The sequence below is a fragment of the Oncorhynchus kisutch genome, linkage group LG14 (assembly GCF_002021735.2).
Source record: "Oncorhynchus kisutch isolate 150728-3 linkage group LG14, Okis_V2, whole genome shotgun sequence".
NCBI lineage: Eukaryota > Metazoa > Chordata > Actinopteri > Salmoniformes > Salmonidae > Oncorhynchus > Oncorhynchus kisutch.
This window is the reverse complement of record NC_034187.2, coordinates 4,518,940-4,536,037: the sequence shown is the minus strand read 5'-3', so window position 1 is coordinate 4,536,037 and position 17,098 is coordinate 4,518,940. Positions and strand designations below refer to the sequence as shown.

The 17,098-nt window shown below is 45.6% G+C and overlaps 1 protein-coding gene across 2 annotated transcripts; it reads left to right on the top strand.

Annotated features, from left to right (window-relative positions):
* The first annotated feature begins 115 nt into the window (after positions 1-115).
* vti1b (vesicle transport through interaction with t-SNAREs 1B) lies at positions 116-13,914 on the top strand. Of its 2 annotated transcripts, none has more exons than XM_031787670.1 (6): positions 116-406; positions 8,408-8,466; positions 9,203-9,397; positions 10,290-10,463; positions 11,681-11,742; positions 11,940-13,914. In XM_031787670.1, the coding sequence occupies exons 1-6, from the start codon at positions 310-312 to the stop codon at positions 12,031-12,033; spliced, it is 681 nt and encodes a 226-aa protein (XP_031643530.1). In that variant the 5' UTR covers positions 116-309; the 3' UTR covers positions 12,034-13,914. The 2 variants fall into 2 exon arrangements, with proteins under 2 accessions (XP_031643530.1, XP_031643531.1); XM_031787671.1 differs by having other exon boundaries at positions 122-406; positions 8,897-9,397.
* The last annotated feature ends 3,184 nt before the right edge of the window (positions 13,915-17,098 follow it).

Below are 17,098 nucleotides of genomic sequence, written 5' to 3'. Positions count from 1 at the left end.
GAAGTATACAACATAAGCTGCTGTCAAACATTTGAAGTTACTTTGATTTTAAAAGCATGTACTTGACATTTCATTCGTGATAATAATTGGGATATTCACCTCAGGCAGGCAGTGACGCTAGACATGTGACACACGATCACCAGAATGCGGAAAGAGTCCCGAGGATCTTGTTAGGGGGTTTACGGTTTTATCAACAAAGCGTATAAGCGGCAATTAAACAGTTTCATTTTCTAATATTTGGGCGTTTGTGTTGTCAAGAAAGAAACGGACAATTGAAAACACAAATCCTGCTGCTAAAATAAAAGTATAATGTCATCGGAAGAGTTTGAAAAGCTGCAGGAGATCTTCAAATCCCTTTATGACGAACTGAAGTTGATGCCTGACAGATTACTGAAATGTCAAGGAGGTAAAAAAAAACAGTTGAATTTACATCTGTAAATATGTATTTTGCATTCTAAATATCTCTCCAATCCACTACCATTAGCTGACCCCCCCCCCCCCTGTTGTCTTGCTTTAGTTTGACTTCTGCTTAGCCGCCCACTGCTGTTAAATGTCCAAAATATGGTTGCTATCAAATGTAAATTATAAACTGGGTGGTTCGAGCCCTGAATGCTGATTAGCTGACAGCCGTGGAGTATTAGACCGTATACCACGGGCATGGCAAAACGTTTACTTACACTGCTCTAATTTACATTGGTAACCAGTTTATAATAGCAATAAGGGACCTCTGGGGTTTGTGATATATGGCCAATATACCACGGCTATGGGCTGTGTCCAGGCACTCTGTGTTGCGTCGTGCTTAAGAACAACCCTTAGCCGTGGTATATTGGCCATATACCCCCCCCCCCCCCCCCTTAATTATAAGAGGAGGTTGCCAAGCAGATGAGTGTAGTCATCAACATTTGCGTGAGCAACAATAGTGGAATCGGCGGTTCGTCTTCAAAATAAAATTCTCCCCATTTGACACTGATGCAAACAGGTGAAACATAGTCTTGCCACACTTGGACGAGCTAAACAAGGTTAGAATGTTGTTTGTAAAAATTCGACAAAAGACAGTTTTTGTTAATTTGACAAACACAATCTGTTTAAATCGCATGTTGGATGTATAGACTTTGCATTGGGGGAATACATACACTATATATATATATGTATATATGTATGACAAAGGATGTGGACACTCGTTCTAAATATCGGTGCATAAAATCGAGTACACAGTCATGCAATCAGCCATGCTGTAGAATGGCCTTACTGAATAGCTCATTTGACTTTCAACTTGGCACTGTCATAAGGATGCCACCTTTCCAACATTTTTTCCTCTGCTAGAGCTGCCCCTCGGTCAACTGTAAGTGCTGTTATTGTGAAGTGGAAATGTCTAGGAGCAACAACGGCTCAGCAGCAAAGTGGTAGGCCACACAAGCTCACAGAACGGGACCACCGAGTGCTGAAGCGTGTAGAGTGTAAAAATAGTCTGTCCTCGGTTGCAGTACTCACTACCAGGTTCCATACTCTGGGTGTCCAAATACTTTGGCACATATCAAAGTTTATTTGTCATGTGCGCCGAATACAACAGGTGTAGACCTTACAGTGAAATGCTTACTTATAGGCTCTAACCAATAGTGCAAAAAAGGTATTGGGTGAACAATAGGTAAGTAAAGAAATAAAAACAACAGTAAAAAGTCAGTGAAAAATGACAGTAGAGGCTATATACAGTAGAGTGGCTATATACAGTAGGTTGGCTATATACAGTAGAGAGGTTATATACAGTAGAGGCTATATACAGTAGAGGCTATATACAGTAGAGGGGTTATATACAGTAGAGGGGCTATATACAGTAGAGGGGCTATATACAGTAGAGGGGCTATATACAGTAGAGGGGCTATATACAGTAGAGGGGCTATATACAGTAGAGGGGCTATATACAGTAGAGGGGCTATATACAGTAGAGGGGCTATATACAGTAGAGGGGCTATATACAGTAGAGGGGTTATATACAGTAGAGGCTAAATACAGTAGAGAGGCTATATACAGTAGAGGCTATATACAGTAGAGGGGCTATATACAGTAGAGGCTATATACAGTAGAGGGGTTATATACAGTAGAGGCTATATACAGTAGAAGGGCTATATACAGTAGAGAGGCTATATACAGTAGAGAGGCTATATACAGTAGAGAGGCTATATACATTAGAGAGGCTATATACATTAGAGAGGCTATATACATTAGAGAGGCTATATACATTAGAGAGGCTATATACAGTAGAGAGGCTATATACAGTAGAGAGGCTATATACAGTAGAGGCTATATACAGTAGAGAGGCTATATACAGTAGAGGCTATATACATTAGAGAGGCTATATACATTAGAGAGGCTATATACAGTAGAGAGGCTATATACAGTAGAGAGGCTATATACAGTAGAGAGGCTATATACAGTAGAGAGGCTATATACAGTAGAGAGGCTATATACAGTAGAGGGGTTATATACAGTAGAAGGGCTATATACAGTAGAGAGGCTATATACAGTAGAGAGGCTATATACAGTAGAGAGGCTATATACAGTAGAGAGGCTATATACAGTAGAGGTTATATACAGTAGAGGCTATATACAGTAGAGAGGCTATATACAGTAGAGAGGCTATATACAGTAGAGAGGCTATATACAGTAGAGAGGCTATATACAGTAGAGAGGCTATATACAGTAGAGAGGCTATATACAGTAGAGAGGCTATATACAGTAGAGGCTATATACAGTAGAGAGGCTATATACAGTAGAGGCTATATACAGTAGAGAGGCTATATACAGTAGAGAGGCTATATATAGTAGAGGCTATATACAGTAGAGAGGCTATATACAGTAGAGGCTATATACAGTAGAGAGGTTATATACATTAGAGAGGCTATATACAGTAGAGAGGCTATATACAGTAGAGAGGCTATATACAGTAGAGAGGCTATATACAGTAGAGGGGCTATATACAGTAGAGGGGCTATATACAGTAGAGGGGCTATATACAGTAGAGGGGCTATATACAGTAGAGGGGCTATATACAGTAGAGGGGCTATATATAGTAGAGGCTATATACAGTAGAGAGGCTATATACAGTAGAGGGGCTATATACAGTAGAGAGGTTATATACATTAGAGAGGCTATATACAGTAGAGAGGCTATATACAGTAGAGAGGCTATATACAGTAGAGAGGCTATATACAGTAGAGGGGCCAATTACAGTAGAGAGGCTATATACAGTAGAGAGGCTATATACAGTAGAGAGGCTATATACAGTAGAGAGGCTATATACAGACACCGATTAGTCGGGCTGATTGAGGTAGTATGTACATGTACCACTGCTTTTAATCAGGGCAAGGTGACCGGAAACATGACCGAATACAAACAGTGTAGCTATTCCCTCCAAGGCAATCAAACAGGCTAAGCGTCAGTATAGAGACAAAGTAGAGTCGCAATTCAACGGCTCAGACACGAGAAGTATGTGGCAGGGTCTACAGTCAATCACGGACTACAAAAGGAAAACCAGCCCCGTCGGGGACCAGGATGTCTTCCTCCCAGACAAACTAAACTTCTTTGCTCGCTTTGAGGACAATACAGTGCCACTGACACGGCCCGCTACCAAAACCTGCGGGCTCTCCTTCACTGCAACCAACGTGAGTAAAACATTTAAACGTGTTAACCCTCGCAAGGCTGCAGGCCCAGACGGCATCCCCAGCTGGGTCCTCAGAGCATGCGCAGACCAGCTGGCTGGTGTGTTTATGGACATATTCAATCAATCCCTATCCCAGTCTGCTGTTCCCACATGCTTCAAGAGGGCCACCATTGTTCCTGTTCCCAAGAAAGCGAAGGTAACTGAGCTAAACGACTACCGCCCCGTAGCACTCACTTCCGTCATCATGAAGTGCTTTGAGAGACTAGTCAAGGACCATATCACCTCCACCCTACCTGACACCCTAGACCCACTCCAATTTGCTTACCGCCCAAATAGGTCCACAGACGATGCAATCTCAACCACACTGCACACTGCCCTAACCCATCTGGACAAGAGGAATACCAATGTAAGAATGCTGTTCATTGACTACAGCTCAGCATTTAACACCATAGTACCCTCCAAACTCGTCATCAAGCTTGAGACACTGGGTCTGAACCTCGCCCTATTGCAACTGGATCCTGGACTTCCTGATGGGTCGCCCCCAGGGGGTGTGAGGGTAGGTAACAGCATCTCTAACAGCATGATCCTCAACACTGGGGCCCCACAAGGGTGCATTCTCAGCCCCCTCCTGTACTCCCTGTTCACCCATGACTGCGCGGCCATGCACGCCTCCAACTCAATCATCAAGTCTGCAGATGACACTACAGTGGTGGGCTTGATTACCAACAATGACTTGACAGCCTACAGGGAGGAGTTGAGGGCACTCAGTGTGGTGTCAGGGAAACAACCTCTCACTGATTAGTGGGCTTGATTTACCAGCAATGACTTGACAGCCTACAGGGAGGAGTTGAGGGCACTCCGAGTGTGGTGTCAGGGAAACAACCTCTCACTGATTAGTGGGCTTGATTTACCAACAATGACTTGACAGCCTACAGGGAGGAGTTGAGGGCACTCCGAGTGTGGTGTCAGGGAAACAACCTCTCACTGATTAGTGGGCTTGATTTACCAACAATGACTTGACAGCCTACAGGGAGGAGTTGAGGGCACTCAGTGTGGTGTCAGGGAAACAACCTCTCACTGATTAGTGGGCTTGATTGCCAACAATAACCCCACATCACGGACAACTGAAATGGTCCACCTTCACAGACAGCTTGGTGAAGAAGGCGCAACAGTGCCTCTTCAACCTCAGGAGGCTGAAGAAATGATAACCAGCAATGATAACTAGGTTATATACACAGGGTACCAGTACTGAGTCAATGAGTAATGATAACTAGGCTATATACACAGGGTACCAGTACTGAGTAATGATAACTAGGTTATATACACAGGGTACCAGTACTGAGTAATGATAACTAGGCTATATACACACGGTACCAGTACTGAGTAATGATAACTAGGCTCTATACACAGGGTACCAGTACTGAGTAATGATAACTAGGTTATATACACAGGGTACCAGTACTGAGTAATGATAACTAGGCTATATTACACAGGGTACCAGTACTGAGTAATGATAACTAGGCTCTATACACAGACCAGTACTGAGTAATGATAACTAGGCTCTATACACAGACCAGTACTGAGTAATGATAACTAGGCTCTATACACAGACCAGTACTGAGTAATGATAACTAGGCTATATACACAGACCAGTACTGAGTAATGATAACTAGGCTCTATACACAGACCAGTACTGAGTATTGATAACTAGACTATATACACAGGGTACCAGTACTGAGTAACGATAACTAGGCTCTATACACAGGGTACCAGTACTGAGTAACGATAACTAGGCTCTATACACAGGGTACCAGTACTGAGTAACGATAACTAGGCTCTATACACAGGGTACCAGTACTGAGTCAATGTGCAGGGGTATGAGGTAGATATGTAAATATAACTAGGAATAAAGTCACTAGTCAACAGGATAGGTAATAAAGTATAGAAGTTAGACATTTGGTTTTCAGATTGCAACATTACATTGTAAATCTTAATCCGTCTGTCAGCGTATTTCAAGACGTGGCAGTGAGATTCCCGATGGGGAAGAAATGTTTCTCTGTCAATCATCTTGAAAAATACGTATAATATATTTCAGACTTAAACTGGAAACCAACCAATTCTCCATCGTTAACTCAAATGGTCAAATGCTTTATCTAAATGTTGAAAAGTGCTCGGTCGAAGGAGAGACAAAATGGTGCAGTTTGAGGCCGAATGGCAGAGGTATGCGGGGCGCTGGAGATTAGCATGGGGGCCTCTTCATTTCATGGACCTTCCATATCCATAGGTAAGGCTCTACGTTGCAAAAGGATTGTCCAATACTCACAATAGACTGACTAGTGAGGTGATTTCCTAAAGTTAATGTCCTGCAAGAAGAGCTACGACACTGATATTTGTGTAAACCCTTCGCAGTTATGATCTGTGAGTGTCACTGAGTAGACTGATACCTCATTTCATGGACCCAAGGTCCAGTGAGAAGGCTGTACATTGCAATATAATTATGTCCCCTTTACAAATCTGAAGTCTATAAATCCACAGTGCTATTTCAACAGATTTTTTTTTAATGGCAAGGAACTCCACACTGTTGTTTCCCACCTGGACAAAAGGCATTTCCCACCTGGACAAAATGCATTGACTACAGCTCAGCGTTCAACACCGTAGTGCCCACGAAGCTCATCGTTAAGCTGACTAAACCCCTCCCTCTGCAACTGGATCCTGGACTTCCTGACGGGCCGCCCCCCCCTGGTGGTGAGAGTTTGTAACAACACGTCTGCCACGCTGGTCCTCAACACTGGGGCGTGTACTTAGTCGTAGTAGAGTACTACTTAGTAGTAGAGCGGGTCGGGAGTTTATAGTTCCTTGGTGTCAACATCACCAATAAACTATCATGGCCCAAACACACCAAGATAGTCGTGAAGAGGGCATAACAAAACATTTTCCCCCTCAGAAGATTTGGCATGGGTCCCCAGATCCTCAGAAAATTCTACAGCTGCACCATCGAGAGCATCCTGACCGGTGGCATCACCGCCTTTTTATGGCAACTGCTCGGCATCTGACCGCAAGAGGATAGTGCGTACGGCCCACTACATTACTGGGGCTAAGCTTCCTGCCGTCCAGGACCTATATAATAAGCGGTGTCCGAGGACAGCTCATAAAATTGTCAGAGACTTCAGCCACCCTAGTCATAGACTGTTCTCTATGCCACCGCACGGCAAGTGTTACCGGAGCACCATGTCTAGGACCAAAAGGCTCCTTAACAGCCGTTTTTGAACCATTTCTCCCCAATTTCGTGGTATTGGTAGTTACAGTCTTGTCTCATCGCTGCGACTCCCATACGGACTCGGGAGAGGCAAAGGCCAAAGAGCAGTGCGTCCTCCGAAACACAGCCCAACCAAGCAACACTGCTTCTTGACACAAGGCCCACTTAACCCGGAAGTCAGCCGCACCAATGTGTCGGAGGAAACAACCGTACACCTGGCGACCGTGTCAGCGTGCACTGCTCCAGGCCCGCCACAGGAGACGCTATAATGCGTGATGGGACAAGGACATTCCCTCCTCTAACCCGGGACGACGCAGGGCCAATTGTACGCCGCCCCATGGGTCTCTCGGTCGCGGCCTAATGTGACAGAGTCTGGACTCGAACCCAGAATCTCTAGTGACACAGCTAACACTTACTTTTTTATAATTTTTTAAAAGTTTGGTTTATTTGGTAAATATTTTCTTAACTCTTCTTGAACTGCACTGTTGGTTAAGGGCTTGTAAAGTAAGCATTTCACGGTAAGGTCTACTACACCTGTTGTATTCAGCATTTCACTGTGAGGTCTACTACACCTGTTGTATTCAGCATTTCACGGTAAGGTCTACTACACCTGTTGTATTCGGCATTTCACGGTAAGGTCTACTACACCTGTTGTATTCAGCATTTCACTGTGAGGTCTACTACACCTGTTGTATTCAGCATTTCACGGTAAGGTCTACTACACCTGTTGTATTCAGCATTTCACTGTGAGGTCTTCTACACCTGTTGTATTCAGCATTTCACTGTGAGGTCTACTACACCTGTTGTATTCAGCATTTCACTGTAAGGTCTACTACACCTGTTGTATTCAGCATTTCACTGTAAGGTCTACTACACCTGTTGTATTCAGCATTTCACGGTAAGGTCTACTACACCTGTTGTATTCAGCATTTCACTGTGAGGTCTACTACACCTGTTGTATTCAGCATTTCACGGTAAGGTCTACTACACCTGTTGTATTCAGCATTTCACGGTAAGGTCTACTACACCTGTTGTATTCAGCATTTCACGGTAAGGTCTACTACACCTGTTGTATTCGGCGCATGTGACAAATATAGTTTTTATTTTATTTTGAAGGAAACAAAACACAAAGTGGATTTAAATAATTTTAGGAAAACAGCCCTGATGTTGGAAACAAACATTATATTGTAATCCACAGTCACATCTATTTAAATTAAATCTATTCCAACTACAATGGTGTCATAATTCCACTATTTGTATCCGTTTGCATCAGTTTCAACGGAAGACTTTTATTTTGAAGGCGAACCGCTATTCCACTAGTGTTGCTGAAGCTAATGTTGTTCATGACACATTGGTGCCTAGGTATGCTTGCATATCATAATGAACATTTAGAAAAATGTTTTTTTCAAAGTTAACACCAAACAAAAGAGTGCAGCTCAGTCTTAAAAAAAAAACATAAATAAATTGAATACAGAGGTGTTCCTGTTTTACAGAGGAGAAGAAGAGGTTGGTGCGAACTTTTGACGAAAGACACGGAGAGGCAGTGGAAGTGGTAAGCGGCCATTTTGTATTTTATTGTATATGTTACACTTGGGGGAAAAGCGATCTGTCGCAAATCTCATCTGTATCGATTTATAGCTATAAAATAATTCTAGCAGATTATTCTAAATGTCCGTCGGCTGGTACTAGTGATCTGGTAGTGAAACATAGTAGATAGTAAAAACCTGATTGGTTGTTATTTACTAATAAAACCTTGGGTCAGATGGAAAGGCTACTGGCATAGAGTTGAAGGAATGAACTAGTACTACTATAACATGGGTTAACTTTTCACAAATGAACTGTTTGTATTGAACAATAGTGTATTAAGAGAGAGTGTTTTTTTCTTCAGTACCCAACATCTCCTGTGTGTGTGTCACTCGCACTCTCTCTCTCACACACACACACACATAGAGATATATACATCTATATCTATCTTGACCCAGTACAGCCTCAGAGGAAGGGCCACTCCAAGGAGCCAGGTCCTCCCAGGGCTTCTCCACCCGACCAATAGGGAGTTTTTGCCACTGGCCACCGTCCCAAACACGGTCCAAGGAGTAGAGGCTGGGCCAAGGGACCCCATGAAGTACCAATTTACCCCGTTTTCCGTCACCGGATCAGAGCGTTATATATATATATATATTACTCATTCATTCATACATACACGCATTAGGTTGCAAAGGCTGGAGCCGAGGGCAGCTATAATGTCATTTTTAGAAGGGTATGAAATGTTTCTCCTGGTAAATATCCAGCTGCAGGGGATGGAGCAGGAGTTGATCGGTGTTCCCTCGTCCTACCGGAATGCCATGTCCACCAGGCTGCGTCTGTTCCGCAGAGACCTGGGGAAGCTCCAGAGAGAGGTGAAGAGCTCTGACCAGTCCTCCTCCTCCTCTACCCGACCAGCAGAGGGCGCCTACGGCATCTACTCCTCTCAGAACGAACACAGCGTGAGTCTAGACTGACTTACATTGGTTCAAGGATGGTAAAGTGGTAAAGTTGCCCCTAAACTGATCTGGGGTCAGTTTAGCATTTTTTTCCTAATAATGGTTAAGGTTAGAATTGGAGGAAGGGAAGCTGATCCTAGATCTGTACCTAGAGGGATCTTCAGCCTGGAACTGTTTACATACACCATCCATTCACCATTTGTATTTTATTTATTTAACCTTTATTTAACCAGGTAGGCTAGTTGAGAACACCTTTATTTAACCAGGTAGGCTAGTTGAGAACACCTTTATTTAACCAGGTAGGCTAGTTGAGAACACCTTTATTTAACCAGGTAGGCTAGTTGAGAACACCTTTATTTAACCAGGTAGGCTAGTTGAGAACACCTTTATTTAACCAGGTAGGCTAGTAGAGAACACCTTTATTTAACCAGGTAAGCTAGTTGAGAACACCTTTATTTAACCAGGTAGGCTAGTTGAGAACACCTTTATTTAACCAGGTAGGCTAGTTGAGAACACCTTTATTTAACCAGGTAAGCTAGTTGAGAACGAGTTCTCATTTACAACTGCGACCTGGCCAAGATAAAGCAAAGCAGTGCGACAGAAAAAAAACAACAACAGAGTTACACATGGAGTAAACAGGCATACAGTAGCCTTACAGTAGGATGAGTGGTGTCAGTTTCAACTGGTAGTGGCTAAGACCACCCAGCCCTGATATGTGGTGATGCTGTTGAGATATTACAAGACAACGTTCCTGAAACACAATAAAATAATATATTCAGGGCTTACGTTCACCTCACAGCTTATTGCACTTTTCGTGCAGGTATTGATTGATTGATTGATTGATTAATTGATTGATTGATTATTAATTGATTGATTTTATATTATCTGTTTTCAGACCCAGCTTCAGTCTCAGAGGGCCTTGCTGATCCAGGGACACGAGCACCTGAACAACGCCAGTCAGAGTATAGAGAGGAGTCAGCGCATCGCCGCAGAGACAGACCAGATCGGCGTGGACATCATTGAGGAGCTGGGAGAGCAGAGAGAACAGCTGGACCGCACCAGAGACAGAGTGAGTGGGATTGGGACGCTCTGGAGACATTAGGCTCTGAGTGGGAAGCTCTGGAGACATTAGGCTCTGAGTGGGACGCTCTGGAGACATTAGGCTCTGAGTGGGAAGCTCTGGAGACATTAGGCTCTGAGTGGGACGCTCTGGAGACATTAGGCTCTGAGTGGGACGCTCTGGAGACATGAGGCTCTGATTGGGAAGCTCTGGAGACATGAGGCTCTGAGTGGGAAGCTCTGGAGACATGAGGCTCTGATTGGGAAGCTCTGGAGACATGAGGCTCTGAGTGGGAAGATGATATGGACAGATCCTAGATACAGACAGATCTGAGATCAGATTATACAGACAGATCTGAGATCAGATTATATAGACAGATCTGAGATGATGAGATGATCTGGACAGATCCTAGATCAGATTGAATGAGATGATACAGACAGATCTGAGATCAGATTATATAGACAGATCTGAGATGATGAGATGATCTGGACAGATCCTAGATCAGATTGAATGAGATGATACAGACAGATCTGAGATCAGATTATATAGACAGATCTGAGATGATGAGATGATCTGGACAGATCCTAGATCATAATGAATGAGATGAGCGACAGGTAGCCTAGTGGTTAGAGCGTTTGTCTAGTCTAATTTATTTTACCTTTTATTTAACTAGGCAAGTCAGTTAAGAATGACAGATTTGTACCTTGTCAGCTCGGGGATTTGAACATGAAACCTTTCGGTTATCAGTCCAACGCTCTAACCACTAGGCTTCCTGCCGCCCCAGCTGAAAGGTTGCAAGATCGAATCCCCGTGCTGACAAGGTAGAAATCTGTCGTTCTGCCACTGAACAAGGCAGTTAACCCACTGTTCCTAGGCCGTCATTGAAAAATAAGAATTTGTTCTTAACAGACTTGCCTAGTTAAATAAAGGTAAAATAAAAAATGATATGGACAGATCCTAGATCAGCACTCTAATCAGAGAGTCTTTGTGGCCTTGGTGTCAGAACTATGGCAGCCTGGTCCCGAGTCTCTCCCAGCCCTTCTATGTTCACAGATCTGTACAGTGTAAACAAAATGGTGGATCCAGACTTGTCAGATCAGTAAATATAAAGAGGGAGCAAATTGAGACTTTCTTGGAATCATAACCGTCAAAGAGTTTTTGAAAAGAGAAGATGTTGAATTCTGATGACCTGTTGTTGTCTTTCGTTGTTGTGTTCCACCTGTTAGCTGGTCAACACTGGGGAGAACCTCAGCCGGAGCAGGAAGATCCTACGGGCCATGTCTCGACGGTGAGTCAGACGGGGCTCCGGACAATGCTGTTACACTATGGTCCATGTCCTCATGTTCGTGTAAAAATGGCGTCTGTATTTATACAGGTTATTCTAATTGTGAGAACTGTTTAGCAATAGAGGCCTTGCTTCTTCTTTAGTTTGTTGAATCTGTCCTCTGTCATTGAGTTGCTGTTTGTCTGTTCTCCCTCTCTTAGACTGATGACCAACAAGCTGTTGTTATCCGTCATCATTCTGATGGAGCTGGTCATACTGGGTGCAGTCGTCTACCTCAAGTTCTTCCGCAAGTAGTAGGTCTGCTGACGCATCAACAAGCAATACAGGTCGCAGCCAGGGCTCAGCAAAGCTCTCCTCTCCCTGTCCTCTCTCCTCTCCCTGTCCTCTCCTCTCTCCTCTCCGCTCCCTGTCCTCTCTCCTCTCCGCTCCCTGTCCTCTCTCCTCTCCGCTCCCTGTCCTCTCTCCTCTCCCTGTCCTGTCCTCTCTCCTCTCCGCTCCCTGTCATCTCTCCTCTCCGCTCCCTGTCATCTCTCCTCTCCGCTCCCTGTCATCTCTCCTCTCCGCTCCCTGTCCTCTCTCCTCTCCGCTCCCTGTCCTCTCTCCTCTCCGCTCCCTGTCCTCTCTCCTCTCCGCTCTCTGTCCTCTCTCCTCTCCCTGTCCTGTCCTCTCTCCTCTCCCTGTCCTGTCCTCTCCGCTCTCTGTCCTCTCTCCGCTCCCTGTCCGCTCCGTCCTCTCCGCTCCCTCTCCTCTCCTCTCCCTGTCCTCTCCTCTCCCTGTCCTCTCCTCTCCCTGTCCTCTCCTCTCCCTGTCCTCTCCTCTCCCTGTCCTCTCCTCTCCCTGTCCTCTCTCTGCTCCCTGTCCTCTCTCTGCTCCCTGTCCTCTCCTCTCCCTGTCCTCTCCTCTCCCTGTCCTCTCCTCTCCCTGTCCTCTCCTCTCCCTGTCCTCTCCTCTCCCTGTCCTCTCCTCTCCCTGTCCTCTCTCTGCTCCCTGTCCTCTCTCCGCTCTCTTTTCTGTCCTGTTCTCTCTCATCCTGTCTCCCCTGTCCACATATACCTCACTATGCTGTTCCTGAGCTAAACCACTAAACTCTTGTAATATATCCCTGGGCCTGGGGGAGTGCTCATGAGGACACAGCACGGTTTTCTTGACTGAAGATGAGGAACAGTGTGAGAAAGAATGATCGTTTCTGTTCTTCAGGACGGGAGTGTAAACCCGAGCCGTGTTTCAATCCAGGATGTATGGACCGAACCGAACCCAGGAACGTTATATTAATACTGGACATGGATCTGATACAGACTTAATGTACAATAAGTTGTCATCTGATCCAGGAGTGAACTCCTCTTGGTTCTGTTCACACTTTATCATGAAGAAGTTTCTGCAGTTGTTTATTTACTGCTGTGTAGGATGGATTTTTGTGTGTGTGTTTTTTGTCTCAGGTCTGAGCGTTAAGGCCTCAAATCAATTCTACCCATGCTCCTTTACTCTTAGTCTCGACATAGAACTCTACTGCTGTAGGACCCTTCCGAGTGGCGCAGTGGTCTAAGGCTCTGCATCGCAGTGCTAGCTGTGCCACTAGAGATTCTGGGTTCGAGTCCAGGCTTTGTCGCAGCCGGCCTCGACCGGGAGACCCATGGGACGGCGCACAATTGGCCCAGTGTCGTCCGGGTTAAGGGAGGGTTTGGCCGGCAGGGATGTCCTTGTCCCATCGCGCACTAGCGACTCCTGTGGCGGGCCCGGGCGCAATGCACGCTGACACGGTCACCGACACATTGGTGCGATTGGCTTCCGGGTTAAGTGTGGGCGTTGTGGCTGGGTCGTGTTTCCCAGGATGCACGGCTCTCGACCTTATCCACTCCCGAGTCCGTACGTGAGTTGCAGCGATGAGACAAGACTGTAACTACCATTTGGGGAGGAAAAAAGGAGGTAAAATATGTATAAATAAATATATATGAACACTACTACTAATGCTGCTGTTATGACAACACCTTGAGGGCTGAGCAGTTGAAAGATTCATCCCATGCTAACTTTGTGAACTACTCATAGTCTTTCATTGAAATGCATGAAATTAAAAATATGCATTCTCCACTAATGAATTCCCTCTATAGAAATACCCATTGACATGTACTAACAATAACAACAAGTAATGAATTGATATAAATGTGGTTTCTAAATGTATTTTTGTGTGGTCTTTTATCTTTATCTCTCTCTGTGGCCAAAGCTGAGAAGTTGAAAGAAGGAGGGGTTAGGGCCTGAGGAGGAGGGGTTAGGGCCTGAGGAGGAGGGGTTAGGGCCTGAGGAGGAGGGGTTAGGGACTGAGGAGGAGGGGATAGAAATACTGATAACAAAAACATTCAGCATTGTTTTGAGACCAGGTTTTCAAAGGGCTATAGTCCAACTTAACCTGTGCCAAAATAATAGGACAACAAATTCAAGTCATGTGTTTTATATTATTGAAATGTAGTATTAAAATGTAGTATTAAAGTTAAGATAGGCTAACCATTACATTACACAATCTATCTGCAATATTAAAGCTAAGCTAACCATTACATGTGTCTGATAGACAGCCCACTACAGCGTGTCTCTGATAGCCCACTACAGCGTGTCTCTGATAGCCCACTACAGCGTGTCTCTGATAGCCCACTACAGCGTGTCTCTGATAGCCCACTACAGCATGTCTCTGATAGACAGCCCACTACAGCATGTCTCTGATAGACAGCCCACTACAGCATGTCTCTGATTGACAGCCCACTACAGCATGTCTCTGATAGACAGCCCACTACAGCATGTCTCTGATAGACAGCCCACTACAGCATGTCTCTGACAGCCCACTACAGCATGTCTCTGACAGCCCACTACAGCATGTCTCTGACAGCCCACTACAGCATGTCTCTGATAGCCCACTACAGCATGTCTCTGATAGACAGCCCACTACAGCATGTCTCTGATAGACAGCCCACTACAGCATGTCTCTGACAGCCCACTACAGCATGTCTCTGATTGACAGCCCACTACAGCATGTCTCTGACAGCCCACTACAGCATGTCTCTGATAGCCCACTACAGCATGTCTCTGATAGACAGCCCACTACAGCATGTCTCTGACAGCCCACTACAGCATGTCTCTGATAGCCCACTACAGCATGTCTCTGATAGCCCACTACAGCATGTCTCTGATAGACAGCCCACTACAGCATGTCTCTGATAGACAGCCCACTACAGCATGTCTCTGATAGACAGCCCACTACAGCATGTCTCTGATAGACAGCCCACTACAGCATGTCTCTGACAGCCCACTACAGCATGTCTCTGACAGCCCACTACAGCATGTCTCTGATAGCCCACTACAGCATGTCTCTGATAGACAGCCCACTACAGCATGTCTCTGACAGCCCACTACAGCATGTCTCTGACAGCCCACTACAGCATGTCTCTGATAGACAGCCCACTACAGCATGTCTCTGATAGACAGCCCACTACAGCATGTCTCTGATTGACAGCCCACTACAGCATGTCTCTGATAGACAGCCCAATACAGCATGTCTCTGATAGACAGCCCACTACAGCATGTCTCTGATAGACAGCCCACTACAGCATGTCTCTGATAGACAGCCCACTACAGCATGTCTCTGATAGACAGCCCACTACAGCATGTCTCTGATAGACAGCCCACTACAGCATGTCTCTGATAGACAGCCCACTACAGCATGTCTCTGATAGACAGCCCACTACAGCATGTCTCTGATTGACAGCCCACTACAGCATGTCTCTGATAGACAGCCCAATACAGCATGTCTCTGATAGACAGCCCACTACCGCATGTCTCTGATAGACAGCCCACTACAGCATGTCTCTGACAGCCCACTACAGCATGTCTCTGATTGACAGCCCACTACAGCATGTCTCTGATAGACAGCCCACTACAGCATGTCTCTGATAGACAGCCCACTACAGCATGTCTCTGATAGACAGCCCACTACAGCATGTCTCTGATTGACAGCCCACTACAGCATGTCTCTGATAGACAGCCCAATACAGCATGTCTCTGATAGACAGCCCACTACAGCATGTCTCTGACAGCCCACTACAGCATGTCTCTGACAGCCCACTACAGCATGTCTCTGATTGACAGCCCACTACAGCATGTCTCTGACAGCCCACTACAGCATGTCTCTGATAGACAGCCCACTACAGCGTGTCTCTGATAGACAGCCCACTACAGCGTGTCTCTGATAGACAGCCCACTACAGCGTGTCTCTGATAGACAGCCCACTACAGCGTGTCTCTGATAGACAGCCCACTACAGCGTGTCTCTGATAGACAGCCCACTACAGCGTGTCTCTGATAGACAGCCCACTACAGCGTGTCTCTGATAGACAGCCCACTACAGCGTGTCTCTGATAGACAGCCCACTACAGCGTGTCTCTGATAGACAGCCCACTACAGCGTGTCTCTGATAGACAGCCCACTACAGCGTGTCTCTGATAGACAGCCCACTACAGCGTGTCTCTGATAGACAGCCCACTACAGCGTGTCTCTGATAGACAGCCCACTACAGCGTGTCTCTGTGTCTGATAGACAGCCCACTACAGCGTGTCTCTGTGTCTGATTGACAGCCCACTACAGTTGTTCACATGTCAGAGGACACAGGTGTAGTGATTTATACACTGGACAGGGACAGAGGACACAGGCGTAGTGATTACACACTGAACAGGGACAGAGGACACAGGTGTAGTGATTTACACACTGGACAGGGACAGAGGACACAGGTGTAGTGATTTACACACTGGACAGGGACAGAGGACACCGGTGTAGTGATTTACACACTGAACAGGGACAGAGGACACAGGTTTATCAGAGGTAGGCTAAAGAGGGGTATACTACGATTGAAGCTAGATCTACTCAGGGTTTTCTAAAGCTAGCCATTTTCAGTTCGCTTCACATTCCAGCTCAGGCTTCAGCCGTACGGTAGATATTGCTTGTCTGCTTGCTGATAACTCTAACAGGCATGTAACTGGTTTGCCACCAGCATACCACCCTGCATCCCACTGCTGACTTGCTTCTGAAGCAAAGCAGGGTTGGTCCTGGTCGGTCGCCTGGATGGGAGACCAGATGCTGCTGGAAGTAGTGTTGGGGGGCCAGTAGGAGGCACTGGTCTAAAATAATATCCCAATGTCCCAGGGCAGTGATTGGGGACATTGCCCTGTGTAGTGTGCTGTCTTTCGCATAGGATGTTAAACAGGTGTCCTGACTCTGTGGTCACTAGAGATCCCATGGTACTTATTGTTAGAGTAGGGGTGTTAACCCTGGTGTCCTGGCTAAATTCCAAACCTGGCCCTCATACCATCATGGTCACTTAATCA